The 27482-nt window shown below is 27.9% G+C and overlaps 1 protein-coding gene across 2 annotated transcripts; it reads right to left on the bottom strand.

Moving 5' to 3' along the window:
- Nucleotides 1-27482, bottom strand: LOC135929961 (uncharacterized). 2 transcript variants are annotated; one of them, XM_065466720.1, is made up of 15 exons: nucleotides 27346-27480; nucleotides 24352-26548; nucleotides 22658-22981; nucleotides 16424-16663; nucleotides 15711-15831; nucleotides 13991-14173; nucleotides 12506-12723; nucleotides 10882-10940; nucleotides 7973-8145; nucleotides 7542-7595; nucleotides 5712-5904; nucleotides 5308-5553; nucleotides 4729-4842; nucleotides 684-894; nucleotides 5-534 (listed from the first exon to the last, which is right to left on the bottom strand). In XM_065466720.1, the coding sequence occupies exons 1-15, from the start codon at nucleotides 27423-27425 to the stop codon at nucleotides 475-477; spliced, it is 4473 nt and encodes a 1490-aa protein (XP_065322792.1). In that variant the 5' UTR covers nucleotides 27426-27480; the 3' UTR covers nucleotides 5-474. The 2 variants fall into 2 exon arrangements, with proteins under 2 accessions (XP_065322793.1, XP_065322792.1); XM_065466721.1 differs by lacking the exon at nucleotides 5308-5553 and having other exon boundaries at nucleotides 1-534; nucleotides 27346-27482.

The following is a 27482-nucleotide window of genomic DNA, read 5'->3' as shown; positions in this document are numbered from 1 at the left end:
ATCAAAAATATGATTATAATTTTATAATTTAATAACACCTTTAAATATAGAAAAAAATAAATATTTTATTAATTTTTATTTTAGAAAAATATGATAATTTAAATTTTATTAAAACAGTCATATATTATGAAATTATTCTAGATTATTTAATAATTATGGAGTTATTGCAAAATAACCTAATTCTTTTAATTTTGATTTTGGAACCTAAAAAGTTGACATTTATAATTTTTATATAAATGTAACAACATTGTAAACATGGTAAAAAATAGTTAGAGGATATGAAAGATTTATATATTCATTATAAAGGAAATGAATATATCAATTAACGAATTTAAATTCAGTTAAAAATGTATAAAATTTGTTATAAAAAAAAGGAGTATGAACACGAAAAAGAATTGTTTTGTTTAAATAAATATTAGAAAAATAGTAAAAATATTATTTTAACATAATTAGGTTTCGTTTTTTCGTGCGTGTTCAAGTGAACTTATGAGTATCGTTAAAATGTCTTTGCAAATTGATAATCGATTCCTCCATCTAGTATGTATAAAAAAAGATTATCTAAAAGTCAAGTCTATAAAGTAAAGAATTTTAACCAAAAATTAATTTATCACGTAATTTCTAATCAAGGCATAGAAATAAAAATTAGTTTGATTTTAATCGCAATATCATTTTTCAAAACAAACCTGTTTAAGTAGTTGAGAAAACAATACAATGCCTTTTGCCATTTCTTCATCCGATAAATTGTTGAGCGAATTTCTTTTGTAAAATCCATGATCATAAATATAAGATGCAAAATGAGAGAGAAACGTTTTGGGAAGATATATGGCTGCCGACCATACGGTAGTTATAAACGTTATGAAAGACGCGGATTTCAATGGAACAATAAATGTAGACCTAGATTTTTTTAAAGAAAAATTGTAATCATGTTATATTAACGACTAGCCATATGTAAGGAATAAGAGTTGTATATACAATAGAGCAACGCTTGGTTCTCTCAAAAAAATCTTATCATACTGGGATAAAAAAAATGAGGGGAAATAATTAAGAGGACCATCTACGTTTTGTTGGCAGGCCGCAGTTATCTATGCACGCAAGAGGCAAAACCACTTACTTAACCCATGGGAAATAAGAAAATAGTCATAAAAAAAGCCCACCGATTAAATAAGTTTTGATTATGTTTGTTGGCTCTATTAATTTTACTCTTATTTAGCATTGTGTGAGAACTTATAACAAAAACATAAGATTTTTTTAAAAAATACTAATACAAAGACAATCACTTATCAATAAAAGGTAGTTTTTATATACATAATATGAAGATAATTAACAGTAGCATCACTAAGGGTGGGACGCATAAAGGCCCATTGCCCTTGAAAAATATGACGACCTCCCATCCCTGAGAATTTTTTAAAATATATTTAAAAAAGATCTAATTGAAAATGTTAGCTAAAATCATTTTCAATTTCAAAAAAAAATATTAATTATTGATCCCCCTTAGTTTGTATAGGCTAGTGACGATACAGATAATTAATACTCTATATTTGAATTCATAAACCCGAAATTTAATCTTATAAAAGTTAGATTAAATTAATACACGACTCTCGGAAAATATTGAAATTATAAGAAAGAAAGAAAGAATTACATCTAAATAAATAATTATTACTCTTACAAGTGTCAGTTAGATAATGACATTTATGGACATTTACTCGTAAAAATTTATTCCGATTAAAGCAATGGTGTACGCAGCGGGGGGGAGACAAAATCCCCCCCCCCCCAAAAAAAAAATTTAGATGCCGAATATATTTTTCAAAAATATTATTGTTTGTATTCATTTATATTTTATTATATTTATTCATATATCATTCTTTTTAAATTTTTATATTTTTACCTTTTTCATTTACTAATTAATTTTATCAATTAATTTCATTTTAAAGTTTTCCTTGGCGTAATATTTATCTATTATTTTTAAAATTTCCGGTATTATATTTTTTCACCAATTTCAAATTTCTAGTCATGGATATTAGACTTTTTTTAAAAAACACTGAAGATAGTGAAAATCATACCAACAAGCAAAAAAGTATAGTATAATAATTTAATAAAATTTTAATTTTAAAATATTTTTAACAATTAAAACCCCTCCCATAATAGAAAATAATGAAAGAATTGCTGAAAGAATAATTGAGAGTCAGGATATAGAGCCATCTTAAGGTTAGTTATTCTAAAAATACATTTAAGCAGTTTTATAATAACTTAGCTAGTATAATAATTTTAGATAGTTAATTTAGAAAAAGAATGAGATTGCAACAATGTGCAGCAATAATTTTTTTTAAAATAATTTTAATTTACATTTCAATATTTAGACATAAACTTAAAACTAAAATCTTTATACAAAACTAGAGTACAATGATCATCCATATGATATATCCAATTTTTTAGATAAAGATAATATTCGCCTAGAAGAAAGACACATACTTCTTAAAAAGGTATATATTAAAGATACCTATGATAAATATTTTATTTAATAATAGATTTATATTCCACCCCTCAATTTTTGATATCCCCAAACTTTATGTGCTAATCGAAAGTTAAAATTTCAAAATAGCTATTTTACTAGATGGTTATGGCTAGCATACTCCATCCGAGACAGTGGAGCTTATTACAAGATGTGTGTCCTGTTTGGACCACGATATTCTGGCAGAAATCTAGTTAAGCTTAAAACTCTTGTTAAGACTCCTTTCAACAAATACAAAGATGCGGGGGAAATTTTTGACAATCATCAGAAAACAAATTATCACAAAAGCTGTGAACTGATGATTTTGTCAAAAGAATCAATTCAAAAGGGGGATTAATAAATTATTTAATTATACAACTATTTTATGTAATACTTTTCAAAAATCTGACATTGATTTGATTGAGATGATGAGAATAGCAGAGACAATTTTTTAGAACTCAAGGAAATTAGAACTAATGCTGATGAGGAATTTCATATTTTATATGTTATTGTTGAATCAAAAGCAAAGCTATACGAGTTCATTATTTGTCTCCCTCGACTTGCAGCAAGGCAAGCTAATCGTCCAAATATATAGGGTCAATAGAAGAATATTATAAAATAAATGTCTTTATACCTCTTTTGGATACATTTCTAACCCAAATAAATGAACGGTTTTTAATTCATCTAGATGCACTTACCAATCTGCAGATATTACTTCCGCAAAATACCTCTGAACCTTTTTCAGGTGGTGATAGAAAAAAAATAAAATATTTGAATTTTTATCATGAAGACGTTAATGTATCTCGTGATGCTTTATTAGCTGAATGCCAGCTATGGTATAAAAGATTAAATATGGTTGATATAGTCCCAAAAAATGGCATCGTTTCAAACATCTTTTAGATTATTTCCCCAATATATTGAAATTATTATATATATTAACAACTCTTCCCATTAGTACTGCAACTAATGAGAGAACATTCTCTTTAAGAAGATTAAAAACGTACCTAAAAGTACAACTTTTGAAAGTAGATTGAATGGTCTAGCCCTTTTGAATATTCATAGGCATTTGACGCCAAGCACGGATGAGATAATTGAAAAATTAGCTCAATCTAAACGAAGATTGGATTTTACATTATAATATAATGTTTCTATAATATATTTTGTGCAATCATTTTTTAAAGTCTTATATTTTTTTTACATAAAAAATTAAATTATTCATATTCAACATTTAAATTTTTTATACTTTATATATAAATTTTAAAGGCTCAAAAAATTTAAATTTCTATTATGGATTATTTATTTTATAGTCATTCATATCCTGGTTATATCCACTTAATATTTTATAATTCAGATTTATTTAAAGTATTTATATGCCGCCGGTTATATCCGTTTAATATTTTTTAATTCAAATTTATTTTTATATACCGGTTTATATATTTAATTTTTTATAATTCATATTAATTTAAATATGTATATTAGAAATAGTTATTAGTTCAAATAAATTCATGCTTAATATTTTTAAATAACAATAATTTTATTTTAAAAAATTTAATTCCCCCCCCCCTTACACCAAATTCCTGCGTACGCGCATGGATTAAAGCAATATAATTTACTATTTTTGTTTACAGTCAATAATATGTGTTTTTTTTAATGACTACTTTACTTTGTAATTTTGATAATTGTTATATTATTTATTTAAAAAAACAGATAATTTTCAGGAGAGATAATTTCAAGTTGTATTATTCATTTTGGATGATGATTTATTTCATGTATTGAATTGTGTAAATTTAATAAAGAATATTATCTATCTTAAATTTTTAAATTGATGAAATGAAATATACACAATATGTGGACATTGACTTTTAATAATTACTACAGTGCATAAAGCTCGGAAAGGATTTGCCCTCGGTGATATGGGTCAGTCACCTCGGACAGGCACTCTTTGAACTCGGTTCGTCGGCCGGACTTTGATCTCAAAATTTGATCAGATAGGAGTCTGAAAGTTATGGCTGGTCCAGACCTAAAAAGAGGCCAGAATACAAAGCTCAGAAGATTTATCCGATGTCGGTTCGGTCAGAGACTTTGGACAAGCACTCTTTTGATTGGGTCAGTCGGAAGTTGATTTAAAAAATTTTGTTCAGATATGACTCTGAAAGTTTTTTAAGGAGACCCGAATGAATATATAGCTTTTACTATAATAGTAGTATTAAATTAAAATTTAAAAAAAAATGTAAATGAACCTAAATTCGGACTGGTAAAATGATTCGTTCCCTTTGTCCTGCGAACGTATAATAAAATCTTCTAGAAGCCATAATTTGTAGTTAAGATAAACGACGTAAAGGCATAAAAGTAACCTGCAAAAATAAATGCATTTTATATAATTTTGGATAAGAGGTTTAAGCTAAAATTCCACACAAGTTTTCCGGTAAAATATCTAATCTAACAAAAAAAATCAAACTAAGAATAGTGACATGATACCGAAAGAGTATTTTATAAATTAAAACTTGTCGTGTATTTAAAGTTATAAAAGACAGAAAGAAACAAGAAGTTTCCAAAAAATAAACAAGTTTACAACCATAACTAGAGCACCTTGGATATTAAAAACTAAAAAATTTAAGAAAATAAATAACTTCAAAAATTCAGTATTTTATTAAGATGAACGTTTGTCGCATAACGTACTTTTTGTAAGTAACGAATTGCAAATTAGATAAATCTAGGTAACACGAACATAATTAGGTGAGGTCTAACTTTATCAATCGAAGCCATTTTTATGGATATAAAGGAAAAGTTTTAAAAAAGTTAAAGAAAATGAATTATACATTATCACATATAGTAGGATAGCAAAAAGAGGGGAGCGAGATTTATCCTCAAGACTACTACAAGAATCCTTAGGTCCTGATATTCTATTTCTCCTCGAATACGTTTTTTTGGCAACTAGTCCACTTCGATTGCTTCCATCCATATCACCTGATGATCTACCTATAACATCTGATAAAGAATCATCTTGAGAATTTTTGTTGCCATTGCCAGAAAAAGGAAGCATCTTGTTTCTTTTTGACATGTGTCTTAATGGGAATAAAGTATTGGTGGATTTCAAAGAAAAAACAGTGAAAAAATTTATAATAAAATATTGTATGGGAAATAAAATTTTTGCCATTAAGTTTGAAATGTTACTTCATGAGCACTCATTATTGATAAATATTGCAAAGTATTTAATATAAACTTTTTCTTGGAGCTTCTAGAATCTTGTGTTCCAGAGTCAATAGTTTTCGTTGCTCTGTTAGATTTGTTACCACTTAGTTCATTCGGGACCTGCTGATCTTTTCGAATTTTATTGGTTTTACTTTGGCTAACGACATCGTCTGAGACCTCATTAGTTATAGATTTTGCCCTCAGTTCACTGATTAGTTTATTGCCTGTGGTTAAATGGTATTTTTTTGTTGTAATCCAAATGGATTTATCAAAAGTTATGAATTAATTTTACTTTCATATAAGTGCTTGCTGACCTGGCTTAACTACAATTAGTGATCTGCATCGGGCCTAGTTTTTCAAGCCCGGCCCGGAATTTTTTTAATAAAGTTTTGCCGGCCCGGCCCGAACCCGAAATTTTTTTAAAAAGTTTTGCCGGCCCGGCCCGAAATTTATTTTAAAAAAATTTACAGGCCCGGCCAGGCCCGAATTTATTTAAATATAGAAATTAATTTTTATAATTACTTAAAATAAAAGACATATGTTATATAGCGTTTAGTTTCAATAAATCAAATCAAAATTTTTTATTTTACATAAAAAATTTAATATAAAATTGATAAATTTAGATTTATTTATTAAAATTTCCAAGTCCGATTCAACCCGGCCCGATTAAAAATATTAGGCCCGGCCCGAACTCGATTATTTTATATAAAATTAGGCCCGAGCCTGGCCCAAAGCCCGTTCGGGCCGGACTTAACTTTGCAGATCTCTAACTCCAATATTATAATAAATAATATGAGTAGGGCTACATCATTTAACATTTTAATCGATCCGATACTTATATTATCCTTACCGATTGTTTTTAAAGGCCAATATGGGCGCATACATTTAATATTGGTGAAGATAAAATTGTATTGATTGCCAAAACAAATATACACAGTATAACCGGCTAAATAGCCCATAAGTTATAATGGGTTTCTAAAATGAATTTTGTCATTAGGCATTCGACTAGTATTTTACGAATAGGAATAATGGAAAAAAATATGTGTAAAAAATTATTCGTAAGTGTTTAATAAGTTCTTCACATTCAGTAATATAATAATTCATTTTTTTCACTTCTCAATTTAGAAAAAAATGTAATCAATCGAATACATTTTTTTATTATTAGTACGTGTACGAAATTTAGATTTATATCATTATCTGAAAAATGGTGGCTTATAGTTAAAAACTAGATTCCTGCAAGACAAATTTTTTCAACCAGACCTGTAGGAAAAAAAGCATTTTCCCAACCAGAACATAATATTATTTACATATTCTAGACCTAATTTCTTGATATCACCGATTAAATCTAGAATTAGAGCAAAAATATTTCCAAAAACCAGACCTAAAATAACCCATCTAATAAAAAAATAACGGTCCATCCGAATCCGTGGGTTGGGGTTTCAGGTTGGGTCAGGTTTTTCAGGCCTCTAGTTCAAACCAATATTAAAAGGTAAACCTAAAATGAACAATAAATAATTCATAATAAATTCCTCGGGAACAAATAGGATAATTTACTATTCGTTTTTTAAGTATTCATTTTAGTAGTGTTGTTAAATGGCTCATTTTGAGCCGTTTTTTAAAAACGGCTAACTCATTATTTCATGAAAAATATGTTCAAGCCTTAAAATTTTGCTCATGGGTGACACAAAGGTTTGAGCATCTATTAACGAGGCTTGGACAATGTTTTTCTGGATAAAATTTTGAGTTAGCCGTTTTTAAAAATCGGCTCAAATCGAGCCCTTTAACAACACTACGTTTTAAAATAGGTCTACTAAAGGGTGATGACAAGTAAAGCTAACTAAAAGTGAAATAAAATTATTACCTAAAAACTTGAAATAATCTTGTAGCCCGGATTGGCAATTTTTTTCGATGATACCTAAATAAATTTAATTATAAATATCTATTTTTTATAACTTTACTAATTTTCAAATTAATATAATAATAAAAGTATTTTATATTTTTTTCTAAAGAAAACAGATTTAAAATTTCACAATTATAGCTATCAAGCAAAAAATTTATATTTTTGCGAAATTATCATAACTTCTTCAAAAGATTAAGGCTATTATCTGGCCCGTTCCTAAATTATTTGCCACCCTTAGGTAAGAATCGATCTGTTGAAAAAACAATAAAGAATGAGCCTATAACTAAGGTACGAAAGGCCAGTTTGGGTTATTATGTGTCCTTAGAAGTATTTTAAGTAAAAAATTATATTTAGTTCTTAATTAAAAATATAAATATGCAATTAAGGCTTACTCTTGACGAGCGAAAACACGCTCTTTTTATATCCTATCAAACAATGAACAGTTAGTCTACACGCCTTTGAATCTTTCTCGCCCCCGACCCGGGTGAGGCAATATCTACATATCACGTAATAAGCGTCACTGTAAGGGACTCCCGAATTCGTTACTTCACATTCCACAACATATCTATTATAAATTTGTTTTGAGAGGAGAATGGATATTAGAAGTAGCATTTAGATTTTTATTTTTTATAAATAAAAAAATTAAAATTATATGGCTGCAGAAATGGCATGTAATATGCATTTTGAAGCAATACAAATCATCGGGTGGCATGCCATTTTAGTTTATGAATATAATAACATTTATTATAAATGAAACTCTGATTTTTATTTTAAATTTAAAGTAAATAGTTTCTTTTAAGGAAAGAAAATGGATTGTCACCAGCTGATTTGTAAAAAATTGTCAGTTTGGATATTTATCATTGCGCTGTAGCCACGTAAAAAATGACAAATTAATCAATTTGATGTTTGATCTGTAGATGATTTAAAAAAATAATATGAATATAATATAGTGAGCAAGCAATAAATTTGATTTGGTATTCTTGGTATGAATATTCAAAATAAATGCAAGTTATTGTTTTGTTTTTAAAAAATATCAAGAAATTTTATGCATTAATCTTTTAAAAAAAATTTGGTTCATTTTTTTCATGTACATATGTAGTGGTTTAGAAGTAGACAGTGTCGTAAAACAAAGGGGGGGGGGTTAAGGATGATACTCCCCCCCCCATAACTTCCGAATTTTTTTTTAATTAAAAATAATTTTTTTTCCTTAATTTTATTTAAAATGGTTTCAATTTAGAAATAAAATAATATATAGGAAATCAAAATGAAATATATTTAAAAAAACAAATAAGAATTTTCAATTTTAAATGATCACATTGTTTAAAAATATATATTAAAAATTATATATAAAATATTAAATAACAATAGATATATTGTTAATATTTTCTGGCATAGTAAAATTAGATATTTATAAATTTAATAATAAAATGTATATTGTTAAACTAATTAGATAGTTTTAAAAATTTTAATTTATTTTTTACAATTTTTAAATAAAAGACAAATCATTTAATTTGGTAAATATGAGAAAGGGATATAGCTAATATGTTTGGGATTGAAATTTTTAAACCTAGAATAGTTTCTAGACAGTACAATCGCTTAAATATTGATGCATCTACGATTGAAGATTTTTATAAAATAAATATTTTTATTACACTTATTGATACATTTTTATTTGAATTAAAGAAAAGATTTATTGTTCACATTTTTATTTTAAAGAGCTTTTATTATCTTTTGCCTGTTGAGTCTGAATACACTTGAAACGCAAGAGAATATTAAAAAAATCTCAGAGTTTTATTCTGATGACTTATCAGGATCTTATGATAAGTTATTTTGTGATGTCGAATTTTGATATAAATATCTTGACAGAATAGAGTACTCTTTGAGACTAAATATGCTTTGCAGACCCTTTCCAGGTGTAATCGCACTTTAGATTCCTTGCCTAATATCAAAACATCGCTATTTATTTTAGCTACCTTACCGATTAGTACCTGCACTAATGAAAGGTTTTTCCAACTTTGAACAGGTTTGAAACCTATTTAAGAAATAGCACTGGTGAAAACTGTTTAAATGGATTTCCCATATTAAATATTTATAAGGAGATTATTCTAGATGAATTAGCCAAATCTCAGAGAAAAGTAGACCTCTCTTTATAAATTCAAACCATAAAATTGAAATATGATTATAATATGTTCTTAGTCATAAAATTTTTATAAGCAAAACTAAAATTTAATTAAAATAAATATTTTTAACATAAGAATAAGATATATTGAATAAAAAATGGGAGGTTTTAGGGCGAATTTTTTTTCTTTCTAAACCGAATAATTAATTTACAATTGATTAAACATTGATAAAATTTTCAGAATAATGTTTCAGTTGCTTATTAATCATAAATTTGGGTAAATTTTGTTCCTAATATTTTTCCCATTTATGCTGGCTACTATAGTGATTAGACACTAATGTTTAAACACCCCCCCCCATCCATGGATCAATCCTGGCTACACTCGAAGTAGATATTTTACTTTTGATGATAATAATATTATAAATAGTATAAATGTTATAATAGGATAATTAAATAAAATAATAATCAAAAACATGACCTAGGGAAAAATAATTCCGGAGGCAATGTTATTAATTGAATATGCCATTTTATTACTTCATCTGTTTCCATAAATAAACCATTGTTAAATTAGCAATATTAAATTGACTAAAAATTTATTTTATCATGTGTGTTATCATATGAATATTTTTCAATTTATAATAATTTTAATATATTCTGTTTTGAATGTATAACTTATAATCAAATTTTAATGTTAACAATTTAAATTAAGAAAATATTTTTATATAAGCCAGAATTAATATGTATAAGCCAAATTAATATTAATAATATCAATGTTAACATAATAGTAAATCAATATTTATTAAACAGGGCAGAAAAAAATATAGAGATTTTCAATACCTCCTTAAATTTTAATAAAAAAAATTATTTCAGAATTAATACAAAATAAAATTATTTTACAATAATAAAATCATGTAATTAATTACTAGTAACTTTTTAAAATACAAGTAAAGAAGTGAGTTGTATACCAACCCTATGTCACAGTGAAATCATGTAATATAATCATATATATTATTTTTGGTCGCATAGTGATTTTAGTTAAATACCAAGAAAATAATGATAATAGTGTATGTAGAATTAGCAATGGCCCATCACATCTATATCATGGTAAAATTTAAATTTTAAAAACAAATTTTTACTGAGAGAAAAATAAAGCATAAAAGTATAAAGGATTGTAATTGATACCTTTTGCTCCTCCTTCTATGCCATTTTCTCAAAGAACTTTCTCCACCAACGATTAAAATCTGCAAGCAAAATTACATTATAAATAATATTAATAGGAAATTATACTATTATTTTGTTGAAGTTCGTTATTAACACCAATAAATTTGCCTTAAATTAGGGGTGTAACTGATACCACTTTTTTGGAGGAAGATCCGATCCAATATTAAATTTATATTGGCCGATTATAAATCATTTAAAATAACTGTCAAATTTTTATTAAGCCTATCGTTTTATATTTATTAAGTTATAATTATTCATCAATGCAAAATAATATAAATATTGATCATTTGTAAGATAAAATGGTTTTAATGTTTTGCTATCATCATAGAAAGTAAAGAATTCCAACTAGTCTATTTTATTAGTGTTGTTAGAAAAACAGATTTGGGTGGATCTTTAAAAGGGGCCCGATTAGATATGCCAAAATAATATTATGTAAACCTAGAGATTTTGTTTATAGATGGCGGAAAGGTTCGGACTTCTATTTACCAAATCTCGCCCACATAATAATATAATCTTAATCGAGTGTTTTTGAAAATCGATCCAAATCGGGGTTTAACAACACTACTATTTATGATCAATGTAAATTGTTAGAATTCTTTAAAATCATAAACAAACATCCTTATGTATTTTTATTATTTTTTTGAGATAAGTTAAAAATATTTTTTTTCAAATAATTTTTCAATTATATACTAGTGTTGTTAAACGGCTCATTTTGAGCCGATTTTTAAAAACGGATAACTCAATATTTTATTAGGAAAAATATTATGCAAACCTTAAGATTTTGCTCATAGGTGGCATAAAGGTTTGAACATCTATTAACGAAATCTCGATAAAAAATCGGCTCAAAATGAGCCATTTAACAACGTTATTCTTAACTTATATATAAATATATTATCTTTTAATATTAAAAAATTTTTTTATTGAAGACGCCATTGAATCGGAACATGTCGGCAAATTTAACATCGGCCAACAGCCGATATTTTCGAAAAAGGCTAAAAATCGGTTCGGATAAAATATATCGATACAATTCCTAGATTAGAATATAATTTTTGAATTTGTATAAAATATCGATTTCTAACATCTAACATATAAAATCGCAATACAAGATTGATACTCCGATCTATATTTATAAGTTGCCAGTTTGGTTTTCAATCAGAGTTTGAAATTTGAATTAAAAAAGGATTCTACTTCCGGTTTCTAAATATTTATAGAAAGTAGTTTATAGTTCTTTAAATTTAAAAGCTGTTTCCAGGGTTAAAAATTTTGGGTTAATTAAAAGTTATCAAAAAAATAGGCAAACAATAACCCCCTAAAATAAATGGCACAACATTTCAAACAGTATGGCCGTGTCCTGGTTCGAGTTATTTTTTATATTTATTTTTGCTTAGCCTAGGCTAAGCTGTTAAACTAGGACACCCTATTTTGTAATGTTAAATGTTTGGTGGCATTGTTATTTTTCGTATTATTTTCCCATAATTTTTAGGCAGTTTAGTCGAAGCTATATAGCCAAGCTAACCCGCCGGCTGTTAGTGGGTTCCCAGAAATTGTAATCGATTATCCTTTCAAAACAAACAAAAAAGGGCACTTGTTTCTCTGTAGTGGGTGCTGATTTGGTACCTAAGGGACTTGAGATTTCCACGACATACGACAAAACTCTCTTTTTCTTGCTGGCGTGAGAGTCGATATGATGCTTGGAATATTTTTCGTGATGATGATTAAGGTTATGATTGTGATGTTGGGAGGTGGACAATTTATTCGATGTCATATTTTCGTTCGAACTTCCCCACTCCGACATTACTAGACCTGAAAATTTTTTTTTCCGGATAAACTTGATTATATATAAAAAATATATAAAACGAAATTATAGGTTTGTTAGCCACTTCCGCTGAATATTATTATAAATCAAAATAAAATCAATCAGTGCCGCATTTGTAATATTTTTAATTGCTCTCTTCCTATATAGTCAAAAGAAATTATGAATCACTATGATGAACTCATAGATTTAAAAGATGATCAATCACCATCATTTATAAATGGCATATAATCCAAATCATATCGTCACCTCTTAAGTTTTTCCAACTTCGGTCCCACTTTGATTTCAAAATTAATAATTTCTAATTAGATGCTGTGCTTATGGATTCGTAATAAGAATACAAAATAAAGAATTGATAATAAATAATAATAAAGTAATTTTTTTATAAATATAAAATATATTATGAAACGCAGATTTACACTTGATGAAAACTACTTAATATATGCATATTTAATATAAGATCAAACTTTTAAAGCCTCCAAAATATGTACTTTGCTCAGGAAAGGATCTTTAAGTATTTATAAGTGATGGGGGCTTTTCATTTCTTTTAAATACTTATAATTTTATGAGCCCTCAATCTGTTTTATTCATTTATAACATAATTGAATAAATTTAGATTCTCGTCATCTTTAATTAATAATATATATTCTATGACATTTTGAAATGCCATTTATAGTAATGGATGTCAATCAAATAACTTCAGAATGCTTTATAGATGGAAAAAAATTTGACCCGATTTGGCAAACAAAATAATTCATTTAATCCCTAAACTCGTCTGAATGCAGTCGACCAATTTGAATTGAAGGATAAAAAAATATTGTTAAAGACCTGCTATGTTTTTCAGCTAAATCTACATTAAGAAGATGGAGATAATGGTAAAATACTTATATAAATCTAGATTTTCGAATAATTAATTCGAAAAAGTTGAGAATTACAAATCTATATATTTATTCATTGTAAAAGCAAAATATCAGTGAAGTAACAACCAGGATAGCAGAAGTACAGCTGATTTTCTCAAAGTGAAGTTACATGAAGGTCAGCGGTATCATTAGCATTGTCAAACATATAGACTAAACGTGCATATAATAAGTTATCTCATTACCACAATTAAACGTTATAATACGATATCATCTTTGGCTTTAAAAATATTCCTCCTTAAAAATTTGGAAATACCCTGAACAATAGTTATGATCCCTTTTAAAAAAAAGGATGTATATAGACATATAATATAATAATTTGTTATATAATATTTAATACTCTTGGTATTTCTTTCCTTCTGGATATTTCTGAAAAAATGCGAATTCGTGAATAATAGCTGGAAGACTTCATCACACGACTTGTTGTTTATTATCAAGTCAAGGTAGAGCTTACCGGGATGTTCCGAGCATAAACAAGATATCGTATCACCTTCGCCTTCTTCTGGCCCTAACTTTTCATCATCTAGTTTTAAAATAAAATTGTTTTTGTAAAAACTAAATTAAAATTGCTGTAATTTTAAAGGATGTGAGATTATATAAAACCTCGCCTAGTTAATGAAGGATTAAGGCTACAACAAAATGACAAATTGTGGACTGAGTATCATATATTATTCTGTATCCACATTTTCGCAGAATGTTTTTTTTTCGATAAATCAATTCTTCAGTAATATATTCTTTCCATATGACCAATAAAATATATAATTTTATATAATACTTTAATTTGCGTTTTTATAGTTTAATAATCTCCTATAAAGAAATATATTTTTTTTAAATGGTCTCCTGAAAAATTATAAAAAAAATGGATATAGAACTCTACAATACTCATTCAACGAAATGTCTAACATTAGATAACGATCTCACAAAACAAATACAAGAAACCGATTTTAAATTATTGGAAAACAGATGTATTATATATAGCATCTTTCAGTGGGGAAGAGGAAAATATACACCTAAACTTGAAACCGATATGCATGGTGAATGTCTCATTGGATATAATTTCTTTAACTTTTGAACGTATACTTATATAACAAAATAATATTTATGCAAAAAGAAAATGAACTGGCAAAATATATGTATAGCCATCCCAGATATTAAAAGATTTATCAGAATATTATTTACTGTATTATTGTCCTTAAGAGAGGAAGCATTAGTTGGATAGTAACATTTTTTCAAATAATATGGAATACATGACCAAATGAAATTTCGAAGAGGGTAAAATTACTTTGTTCTACTATTAGGTTTATAAGTAATTAGTCGAAAATTAAAAATAAATATACACACTGAACTTTTATTATTTTCCTTCTAGAAAAAATCCTCTTAATCACTAATTGCTGATGAATTTCAAACAATATCTTTTTTCAATGGCTCTTCTTCAAAAAGTTTAAACTTTTAATCAATTAGGTAAAATAATAGATGGCTAATAAAAATGTATAGATAAAAATAAGTAAATATTTTGCTTAACTTATAATTAATAACTTGTATCATTTAAATTTTATAATAATGACTTACCAAACACCAGAATATAATGGTACAGCCTTAACCCATATTAAATTTGATATGGGCCAGGTTAAATTAGTATATATGAGATGACAAGGGTTAGGTTACATATGTATATATATATAACTTAAATAGCTATTTTCATTTGTTTATCCGCAATGTTGAATAACCATTTTAATTTGTTTATTTGTAATGTTAAAAAAAAAGATTTGGGCAAAGAATTACTTTATAAACCAAAACAAAAAAATATGATCTCGAGAAGTAGTAACCTTATATTCATTCCTGGTAAACATATAATATTAAACGTGAGATGAATAGTTAGTCGGCGGAGTATTATAGTGTTCTATGTACATATTTTTTCAAAATAAATTTTTTCAATAAATCAATTCTTGAGCGTATTCTTCCAAATCCACAATGAAATTATTCAAAAAAAATTTAAATATTCTCCAAATTTCGAAAAAAATGGATATAGAATACTATAATACTCAGCGAAAGATTTGAACCTTCCGTTGAATATATATTGGCAGATGAATCGCCTTCGATAGGTCCGTTAGATATATTGATATACTCTTTTGATCCACCATTTTGAATGGAGTCAGATATTAATAGTTCTGAATTAGTATCCTATAAAAAATAATGGAATTCTATAAAAAATAGAATACTATAAGATAAAAATGATGCATAAATGAGTGGTTGTTCAGTGGTTCGATATTTAAAAATAGCAAACCTAATATTTTAGCCAAAAAATATTAGGCAAGCCTGGAAATTTTGTTCATAGATTAGAAGGGTTTGGACATATCTATTAATAGAAATTTCAAGGCATGCCAAATATTAAGTTAAATAAAATCTTTAATTAAATTTGGCGAAATCGAGCCGTTTAACAATACTTAGCATAATGTAATATCTTATTTTATTATCTAAATAAAATTTAGGCTTTGTCTTCGCTAACAATTAAAATTCGCATATTTTTGTAAACAATATAAACATATATGTCTTAGCAAAAAAAGCATTATTTTTACAAAATGCGCGTATTCGCGCATTTTATTAATTGCCATAAAAAATGAGAATCATTTTCAGGTTTAGAAATTTACTAGCCAAAAAACCATATTTAACATAACAACTTTCATATTTAAGAAAAATGTATCATAAATTCATTGTTTATCACTTTCTTTCCTTCTTTCTTATCATTAATTGAATTATCGAAATTTTAGATTACTGAGAGAAATGTGACTGGGCTTCTGTTATTAAGAGGGATGTGCTTGGTAGAGCTGAATGAAATTTCACCCGATTGATTTTTGAGAATATCTGCTAGGGGTTGTTGTAATATGGAGTTGGGAGGAGATGGGTAATTTTTAATGCCTTGAGAATATCTTTGACTGGAGAATTCAGGGGAAGATTTAACTCGGGTTTTGGAGTCAGCGAGATTTCCTCGACTCGTTAAGAGATCGTAATGTTTCTGAAGAAAAAGAATAATAGGAAGAATATTAAGGGATAAAGTATAAAGAAGTCGTGACGTTTTAGACGCATTGTAAGCATAATCGTTTATATGCATTATAATAATATAGAGAAAAGTAAAAAAAAAAATTTTAACCATATTTACAATCGATTTATGTAAATGGTGCACTACCTTTTTTCTTATTGTAGTTTTTTTAGCAGCACTACTTTTAACAGTTGGTAACGGTAGCGTAGAAGAATACTTTTTTTTCTGTTGGCTAAGAGAATAGCTCTATTTCTCTACTTGATTACTCCCCAAATTAAATATAACTCTAGATGGCCATCATTAATTCAAAATTTAAGCTTGGTCATATAATAACTCTTTTAAAAAAATTGTTAAATAAACTTATGATGAATAAAAAAATTGATGGTTTGAGATGAAAAAGAATACAATAGATAATTTTTTTGATAAAAAAATTGATATTGATTAGAATATAGACTCCCCCAGATACCTTTTCTTTTAATAATAAATATTATAATAATTTATAACAATTTAATAAAATTTTATTATCTTTAAATACTCCAGGTCAGGCGCTAGTGAGGGATTTACTTAGTGATCGCTCCTCTAGCCTTGGGAGGAGGGGGAGATCAGTGAAACTTATCGGCTCGATTCGATATTTTAAAAATGCCAAATATCGGTGCTGATCCGATATTTAATATCGGCACAACTCTAGTTTCCTAGTTTAACCTCTAATTGTGCAATTAATTAAAACTGAACGTCCGATCGATATTCGGGTACCAACAATTTTTTTAAAAAATGGAAGTTTTCGGCTGGAAAGTGATCTTCAATGCTGATACCATTTGGTGTTCTTGAATAAGATGATAATCAAGTTTTTCTACAATATTTTATTTAACTTACTAATCCTTATCCTTAAAATTTCAATTTAAAGATTTTTTTAAACCTAATTTAGAATATTTTAATTAAATACCTGCAGAGGACAAGATTTTAGGATCAGCCCGGATTTTATTCCAGCTTCTTCTTAATACTCGGTTTAGACCATTTTTTTAAATTCATTTTTGATCATTCTAGAAGGTGGTGCGGAAATTTTTAAAATGTTATTTTTTTAAAATCATTTTGTACATATTGTCTCAAAGGGCAGTTGAAAATTTGGGAAGTAAATAAATATTAAACGCTCACATAAATGATTTTCCAATTGATTAATTAATAAATATAATTTATATTTTATTTTGAAAAATAGGGTAGACCTGGAGTTTATAAAAATTTTTTTTAATATTTGAGTATAGTTATGAGCATTTGTATAATCCGCGTTTAAAACTGGCTTTATTTTCAAACAATGAATTATTATATTTATTACCTTATAAAATAAATATCGAAAATCGTTAATTCGCTTGTAACAGTAGGATTTATAAATTTGCTTAAGAATTGCGAGATTCCACTCAGATTCTGAAGTTGCGGCAGATTGAGAATTTAATAAAATGGTTTCTAAGTGCTCATCTTTCCTATTGCTGCTTTTTTTATGCCGACATCTGGGTTTGCTAATATTATGTTTAGTCGATCTATTAATGATGCGAATTGAACTTCTATTCATAGCAACTGGTCTTTGCCTTTTGGATTTACGGTGTTCATATAGGCCTATATTGTGCTTTTGAATAACAGCACTCCAGGCACTACCTCTCCACATTGATAATAATTAGTGAAATTTGTATAAAGATAAATAGACGTGTATTATGCTTTATCACGTAATTTTATTTTCAAAATTATAGGATATAGCGGTGAAGAAATATAAAACAAGTCGTATTGGATAGTAAATTTTTGTTTGAATATTTAAAATTCGAAAACAATGTTAGCTTTCATATATTTAGGGATTTGGAAAATGAAAACGGTAACGCGATTTGAGATTTTGTTCCGGAATTATTTCAATAATTAGTAATTTGTCCATAATTATTATTTTTTTTTAAAATAAATATAAATTTGATTAAGGATAATAAGCAGTTTTTTTAATACTATATTATTATTTTTAAAAAAACGAATTTGACTAAAAAGAATCAGCAGTTTTTTTAATACTAAATTATTATTTTTATTCACCAAATAGCCAAAAGAAATTAATAAAAAAAACGAAAATTTCTAATTTTATAAAGTAACAAATGCTTTTTAAATTGAAAAAATAAACGTCCATTTATTGTTATCACAAAAAAATATTATCATTTTCCGAATCCGCTAGATAATGAATTAATTTATATTTCAAAAAAAATTAACATTCGAGTTCTTTTAATTTTTTTTTTCAACACGTTCTTTAAAACTTTCGGCTGACGATTGAAACGTAAATAGAATATCATTAATATTAAAGGAACTGAAATGGGGGAAATATGTCTAGTAAAGCCCTAGGTTATATAATCTATCTTTTTTAGAAAAAAATAGGAAAAAAACATAAAAAATCACCCCGAAACAATTTTCCAGAACCTTACCTCCGAAAATTTAAAAAAATAGGCCCAGTAAAATCCAAGATATTTAATATGAGTGATTCTTGATCCAAACTAAGGCCTGGTTTGGGTTACAGTTGAAATTAAAACATTATAAAATAATAGTTTTGTTTTAATTTTCATAGAAACTGGGTATAGAAAAAGTCTTGGACAAATAACTAAAAATTAGGGGGAGGGGATAAGGTTTAGGTTTAATTTATAAAAGTATTAATTATGGTATTGACACCATTTGACGACGGTATATTTACACCTGATTTAGTATAAAAAAAATTTCGTTATTTAGTGGCAAAGAATTTTTGGATTAAAAATCTATTAAGTGTTGTTTGTTATTCTATAGTAATATTATTAGTTTTAACTTTATCTGTACAATGTTGTTAAAATAAAAAAAATAGAAGCAATAACTGGTAGTTGAATGATTAATTTTCAGTCAAAATGTAACTCTAGTTACTTTTTAAGGATCTAAATTGTAACTTATAAAAGTAAATTAAACAATACTAATAATTATCATTATATATATTCATCTTTAGAATGGCAGCTGAGGCTCAAAAGTTAAAGATCTTGACTGAGGTGCAGCAAGCTATTTCGACCCTTATGAAAAATGAGAGATGAGTCAGTCGGAGTTAATTTATAATGGTATAATATTAGGTGATTTTTTTATAAATAAAAGTTGCTTTGCAATATGAAATTGATTCTACTGATTCTCGATCAAAATGAAGGTCTGATTTCCATGAAAAATTCACTTACGGAAAGAGTGTAAGGTTAGTAAGATATGGTTTAAAGTTAACAGGCCTCGGAACAAAGCTCAGAATAAAAAATTTTTAAAATAAACATGGGCAGGGTCTAAAAATGTACAATTAGCACCTTTGCAGGTCTCTGATATATATATATATATTAAAAAATGGGTGTTGTATACTTCTATTTTAATAATTGTTTATTTAGTAAGTTGCCAATATGTCGACCCTTATAAATTATTATTTAAAATAGATAGCATTAGAGTAACCGAATATGATTTATTGGAAATTATATAACATAATTAATGCTCTTTTAAAAATAAATTCAATCATGTAACTCCTCATTTACAAGCAAATTCGCTGCGAAATATACAAAATATTCTGTAATTTTGTATTCTCCGCCGCAAATTCACGCTAACTTAGAATGAGTGGTAAGGCGTTTTTAAGTTTTGCAACTTGAGCTTTTTCTGAATTTCATTTCGGTGGTCAATTTCCCCAAAGATAATTTTTATCTAAAAAATTTATCAAAAAAATAGGAAAGATCGGCGCGGTCCGGCTTTCGAAGGCGCCACCTGCTGGTAAAAGAAATTTCGGGCCTTTGTTTCGTAAATCCTTTAAGCCTATAATTATTTATGTCATTTTCTCCTTTATAAAAGAAAAGGCCGGGCCGAAAAACTTTTCAAAAATTTACAATCATCAGTGTCTGAAGAGAAGGGCGAAGAAAGGGCACCCCCAAAATATTCATCAAACCCCCCCCCCTAAATATTTTTAATTTTTGAGCAACCCTATAAAAAAAACTAGACTAAATTATTAAAACTTTTATAAGACCTTATTACAATAAAACAAAAAATGCCAATTTATAGCCATTTAAAACAATGACGCTTCAGACTAATAGGGTTAGTAAATTCATATCATCGCAAATATCTTGATTAAAAAAACGACTTATAGCATATAACATTCCTCATCATCTAAACTCTGTCGTCAATTAATTTAATAAAGTAATATAAAGAAACCATGGTTTAACAAAAAATCTTCAAATGCTGGCCTAAAATTTTGAGAATCTAACAAAATCGTTTAAAATAAATTTGTGATTTTATCATGAAAGATTTGGAATGGGCAAATTGAGATCAAAAATCTGGCTTAAGCATTCCTACGAAAATCTTCATTTTTTTTTATCTTCAGAAATAAAAAACTTTTGACTAGTTAAAACCTTGAAAAAGAAACAACAAAATATTTTTTTATTTATGATGATGAATTACACATAAAGATCTTTCTTTCTATATTAAACAAAAATTAAATAAAGTACATATGTTTTATAAATTTAATGCCAATTTGCATTCAGTTACCAAATTTGGTTTCAATGGTATTGAAAATAAGAAACGTTAAATTTTGTAATTAAAATCCTGACAATATAAATATTAGGATTGGTTTATTGCAAACGCAAATGATAAAGGCACATAATCACCTTTTAAAATATTACCTATGTATGAGTTTTTTTCTTCATTTCTATTTGATGATGAAACAGAATTTAAAAAGTTTGCATGTTTATGGGTTATTATTTTATCATAAAAATAAATTCCAAGGGGGAGGGGGGATAAATATTTGTATTAAATCGCATAGGCGACTTTATCGAGGTAGGGAGACTCTCGCCCCAGTTGAAATATGTTAATTTAATTTTAAATATCAAATTTACAACTTACATAGAAATTTTTAGGTATTATAATTAAAAAGATAATTCTTCATTTTTACTTTATATTATTAGAAACATCGCCATCTAAGATTTTCTTATTTAAAAAGTTGAATCATTTGTTAAAGCTAATTGATTATAAAAAATATAAGCTTTGGTTGGTTGGAATAGCGTAAACTTTAAAACCAATGTGAATTTAAATAAATAATTTTAATTAAATTTAAAAAAGAATAAACTTTATCATTTAAGCAACACTTTTATATCTAAGCCTGACTTTTTTTAAAATATTTAAATCCATTTTAGGTGGAATTTCATAATTTCATATGAAATTCGGAATCATTTAATAAATTTCATTTAATCCATTATAATGATAAAAATTGAAATGACAAATTTTTTTGAATAAAGAACATAAATTATATTATTTTAAATACTTTAAGACTTGACAATTTATTATTATTACAATGTTAAAATATAAAATAGAATTCTCCTATAAACTTTGAAAAAAAAATTAATTCTATGAATATATCAATTAAATATTCAGTAATAAAATAATCAATACTTTTCGGGATTTTAGCATAGCCTATTATGACACATAATATAATAAAATATATTATTTAACTCAAGAGAAAGAATTTTATAATATAAAAAAAAATTTGCATTTATAATTTAAGTGTTCGCCTTGTATTTTCAACTTTTCGCTTTGTGAAATAACTCTTAGGCTTACCCAATCAGACAGTGAGTCAAGCCCAAAGACTCAATGATTAATTGGAAAACATTAAAAGTTATATGTTCTATCCATAAGCTTGAAGTGTTTGTATCATTATAATATATCATCCTGTTCCCAAAATTTACTATCATACTCTAATCACCCGACCTTTCTAATCTTTATTTTCTTAAATCATATTTTTTAAAACAAAACATCTATATAAAGATTCTTTTAATTCTATCTCAAATTAAGCAAATTATTTTTATATTAAATTAATTCCTCTATTATTTTCTCTAAAGTAAATATAAAAATTATTCTTATCTTTCCCAATAAATAAATTTCTAAATGACATTTAACCGAAAATAACGAGGAAAAATTAAAAAAAAGTACTTCTTTGCAATTAATTTCCGATTGGCTAGTCTCCAGAACATCTAAACCTCTAGCCTCGACTGCCCTCGGATCTACGTAATCGTCATCGTCAGATGTTAGTCCTAGCTCATTGCCATATGATTCGTGAACTAAATGCCACAATTCAGGGGCCGGTAGCGGGAGATGACCCAAAAGGGCGTTTTGCCAAGCCCGAAACAGTGCTAGGTAAGTCTTGTCGCGGGATGTGAATGAAGCAAAAGTGTATTTAGAGCCATCCTGAGTTTGCAAGGTCAAAGCGTTGGGAATAATTTTGGCCAACTTCTCTTTGCTCACGGATAAAACATCCTATTTTTGTGCGAAATGATGATTGATGGTAAAATAGATGTTATAAGAGGTATGTGGAGAGAATTTGACTAAATCATGAATATAAGGTAATAAACAGTGACGAAATATAGGGATTTTTTTTTAAAGAAAATCAAAAACAATTTCAATATACCGAATCTACAAGTTAAGATTTTTTAAAAAGGTTTCTCGATCCAGCCCGTAAAATAATTTTTCGCAAGATTTCCGCCCGGGCTATCAAAATATTTTAGAGAAGTTGTCAGGTCTGGCGCCAAATAATTAGTTTCAAAAAATACATATATTTTCCAAATTATAGCTCAAAAAAGTCCAAATCTAAATGGGCTTCCTGCTTTTAGCGCGTTAAATTTCTTGTAATCTAATATTACATATAACAAATTGGAGTCTAGCGCGTTAAATTTCTTGTAATCTAATATTACATATAACAAAATGGAGTCTTAAGAAACTAAAAGTTATAAGTGAAATATGAATGTAATACTTGATTCCTCTTAAAGTATTTTTATTATTATTATATTTTTGATAATTAGTTTAATTAAAAGGAACTATAAACCTTTTTTTTTTAAATGAAGATAATTAATATTTAAATCATAAGATAAACATGTTATTTCCAAAACTCTTTTTTATAATAAAAAGGTAATGATAAAGACAATAAATAAATTTGCTCATATCCCCCAGTTAAGAGTGATTAATAGCCTATTTATGAAAAAGAAGTAGTGAAACCTTAAGGATAACATCCCATTTGCTTAACATTATAAAATTGGCAGGATCTCCCTGTTTATATCGTAATAAAATATTTTACGATCAAATAACTTTTCTGTGCTGATCATAATCACAACAGGCTTTATTATCTTAAATAAATTGCCTATATCTATATTATATATATGTATTGAAATATAGCATGGAATCTATGAGGATACGAAATCTCTAAATAATTTTAAGTCATTTCATAAGAGCTGTTCAATAAATTTCGATTCAGGTGACAGGAAACGTATTTAAACATGGTAGAGCAATGATATATAATATTACCTAGACTGACGATTCATTCATTCAAAATGAGTATCAAAATAAATCAACTGGTAGTACGTCATTTAGGTTTCCAATATAAACAATTTATATTAAAATTTTATGAAAACCAAAATGGCGTGTCACCTGCTGATTTATATTCAATGGCACTTCAAAATGCATTTTAATGCATGAATGTGCATTATATGTCAATGACATTTGTGTAGAATAAATACCTTATTAGATTAAAAAAATTACTATACCTTTGTGTACAAATATGAATCCCAAAGAATTTCATATATATCTTAATATGAAATAAATATAATTTTAAAAAAATATAATTTAAAAAAAACCTTGAATCTTATCTTGATCTTGCTCTCCCATCGAAAAATGTTGGCGTAGAAGCAAACGTAAGATTGGGATATGTACATGCGGCCTTGAATTAGGATCTCCTTCTGCAGGGCGCAGGAATAATCGACCAGAAGTCTCTCGTTTTCGATTCCGTTACCGTTTTCTTCGGTCTCGTCCATGAAAAGCTTTTTGAAGTCCTCGTTTCGACTTTTGTAACTCGGGGCCAGCACGTCCCAAAACGTTTTCCTATATTTCTTGTTGTCACATGGCATTTGAAACAAACTATTGCTGCTGTTTGTTGATGATAAGGTAGGGGTCGTAATTATGTTAGAATGAGGGGGTAGGTTTATACCGGTCGAGTTTAACAAAGAGCGGGTAGCTATCGAAATGGTGGGTAATAGCGCATTGAAAGTTGGCTCACAAGGGCTTTGGTTATCATTTCTATTGGGTATGGAGAGCTGGCAAGGGGGACAAGGGGCATGGTTAGCAGATAATTTAGAAATAGAAACACGGGGAGGCAATGGTACAGGAGGAAAATATGGGTCGGTAAGGGTTATAAGAGAGGTATTCTCGTTATTACCGTTGAGCAAGATGCTGCAAGAAGCCGGAGATGATGAATCGTAAAATCGATTATTAAAGGACGAGGCGTCATTTTGTAACATGCTAGTAGCGTGCGATTTGTGAGAGAAACGCACGGGGGCATCGGCAAAACGTCGTTTTTGATTATTATTGACGTTGCATGCGGTGTTATTTAAGGATACTTTATTAACGGTTTGATGTGTCAAGGTAGGATAACTACGGTTTTTGATTTCGACCTTGCCGTCTTTGTTTGATAAGTCATCCGTGCTGTCTTGGCTATTACCATTGATAAAAATTTCTAAGGTATCGGAAGATTTACGGTTAAGATCCTTCAATTCACTAATAATATTATCATCGTAAGCGAAGCTCTCGGGAATGTTAAACAATGAATGATAATTTCCGGGTGGCCCGGGAATTGAGGGAATCCTCAATTCTGACGACCGAAACCCGGGGTCCGATTCGATAGAGAGTTGGGATTGACGCCTAATAAATGCCCGGTTTTCATTAATCGAATCTGGCAGGGAGGCAAGATTCAAATCCAAAGGTGATTTTGTGGCACCATCAAATTTTTTACTAGAAAAAAAAGGTTCAGTGATAATGGGAACTTTTTTATCGTTTCTCAAAAGGTAACGTTTTTTGGAATAGTTTTTGGGTTTGTTAATAATATGAGAGATACTGTGGCCCTCGCTGAGAAAGGCTCGAGGCCTAATTTTAGGAGATACCTGACCACAATGACTGGAGGATAGTGAGAACGGAAATGGTAGGCCATGTTCGTCTCGAAACATATTCAACGTATTAGGGGCGGGGTCGAGTTTGATGTTAGGATCATCGCTATGATAGTAACAATCCTGAAGCGGTTCGGAAAGCAAGGAAATGTTTCCGGGAGAAATTTTATCCGAGGTGGTGATATTCGGGTGATTTAAAAACACGATGTTATGAGTTATATCCGCGAAATTTCGACTTTGGGCATAACCATTCGTACCATATTCAATGATGGGTGTCGAGTTTCTGTTGTGATCACTTGACATCGGGATCCTGAGATCATAATTTAGCTTATCCAATGATTTAATTGTACTAGAGCCCATTATAAGTGAATCTAAATGTTCACCGTCAACTAATTGCAAATTTTCTGGGGATATTAAGGAAGAACGGTCTCCCAAATCACCCGTTTGCGAAGTGTCGTTAATACTAGGCGTTCTTATCATGTTGATCAACTGGCTACGTAGTTTGGAATCGTTAATAGCGTTATCCAATGAGTAACAATAGTCACTATGTTTCGAATTTTTATCGAAAGCCGACAGATAAACTCTTTTAAAATTGCTGAGTATATTTAAAGTCTTCTGCCAAAATAGATTGCTAGGTATAGAGGAAGATCTGCGAAGCGAACCGTATTGGTTATGTTGAATATTAAAACGGGCTAAAGATGGGAAAGAACTGTAACGGTGATCATCGAGATCACGATTATATGTGCCTGATTTCGCCATAAAATATTTCTTGCCATCCCATTTTTTGAAAACATCTTTAAATTTTAACGTCGGTTTCCGAGGATATGTTGAATGTTGTTTGAGTATAATAGGCGATGAAGCATATTTTAAGCTAAATCTCTTTGATAAATGAGGGCTACATATTCGAAATAAATTTTTTTAAAAAATTAGATGGCAAGTTAGTTATAAAATATTAAATTATAGGTTACATAATATAATCGGGATTAGTAATATTAATTGAACTCTAATTTTATTTATTCAAAAAGCAGGGTTCGTTAATTTTATCAAAAATAAGCTCTTTTTAAGTCATGTGTCATTTTTTCAAAAATAATGTCCTATATCAATCCAGTTAGCATTGAAATTTAAAAAAGTCCCAAGTTTTTCTTAAAAAAAAGGTCATTATGCGATTAAGAGATATTATAAACTAATAGCAATCTTTCCGTCTTCTATGGTACTAGAGATTGCGCGAAATAGAAAATAAGTGTTCGTATACCATGAAGTCTTTTTTTACGAAGTTAACTTGTTATGCACTAAAAAAAATAATTATGCGATTAGTAATAATTGGTTAGATATAAAAGTAATATGCTTGTATTTTTTTAAAAGAAAACGAATATATGTATCCGTATTCTAGGATATGGAATCCATGGGGATTCAGAATCTCCCGATTTTAGATCATTTACAGGGGGAGATAAAAATCCAATTTAATCGGAAGTAGTTCTAAAGTTCACGGCAAAATTTGAATAATACATTCAAATCCGTTATTTAAAATTTAAAAAGGGCTCTTTGAATGACTTAAAATCGAGAGATTTTCTCATACCCCAATATGAACATATAAAAGGTTAAGAGAAAAATAAAATATAATAAAATTTAGTCTTTTTTAAAAAAAAAAAATTAATTTTAACAAAATGGTTAAGCAAATATTTTAAAATATACTGTGTTTGAGTGATTAAACTCCAAAGGGGATATGGTGGCGCTGTCAGAGTTTTGTCCAATCTGAAAGAGAAATTATGCATACTGTACTAAGTTTAAATATTGTGGCTGGGGTATTAATTGTTATTTTTCTTAAAATA

Source organism: Gordionus sp. m RMFG-2023, chromosome 5, assembly GCF_954871325.1.
Source record: "Gordionus sp. m RMFG-2023 chromosome 5, tfGorSpeb1-WG-v2, whole genome shotgun sequence".
NCBI lineage: Eukaryota > Metazoa > Nematomorpha > Gordioida > Chordodea > Parachordodidae > Gordionus > Gordionus sp. m RMFG-2023.
This window is presented reverse-complemented; position numbering and strand designations above follow the sequence as displayed.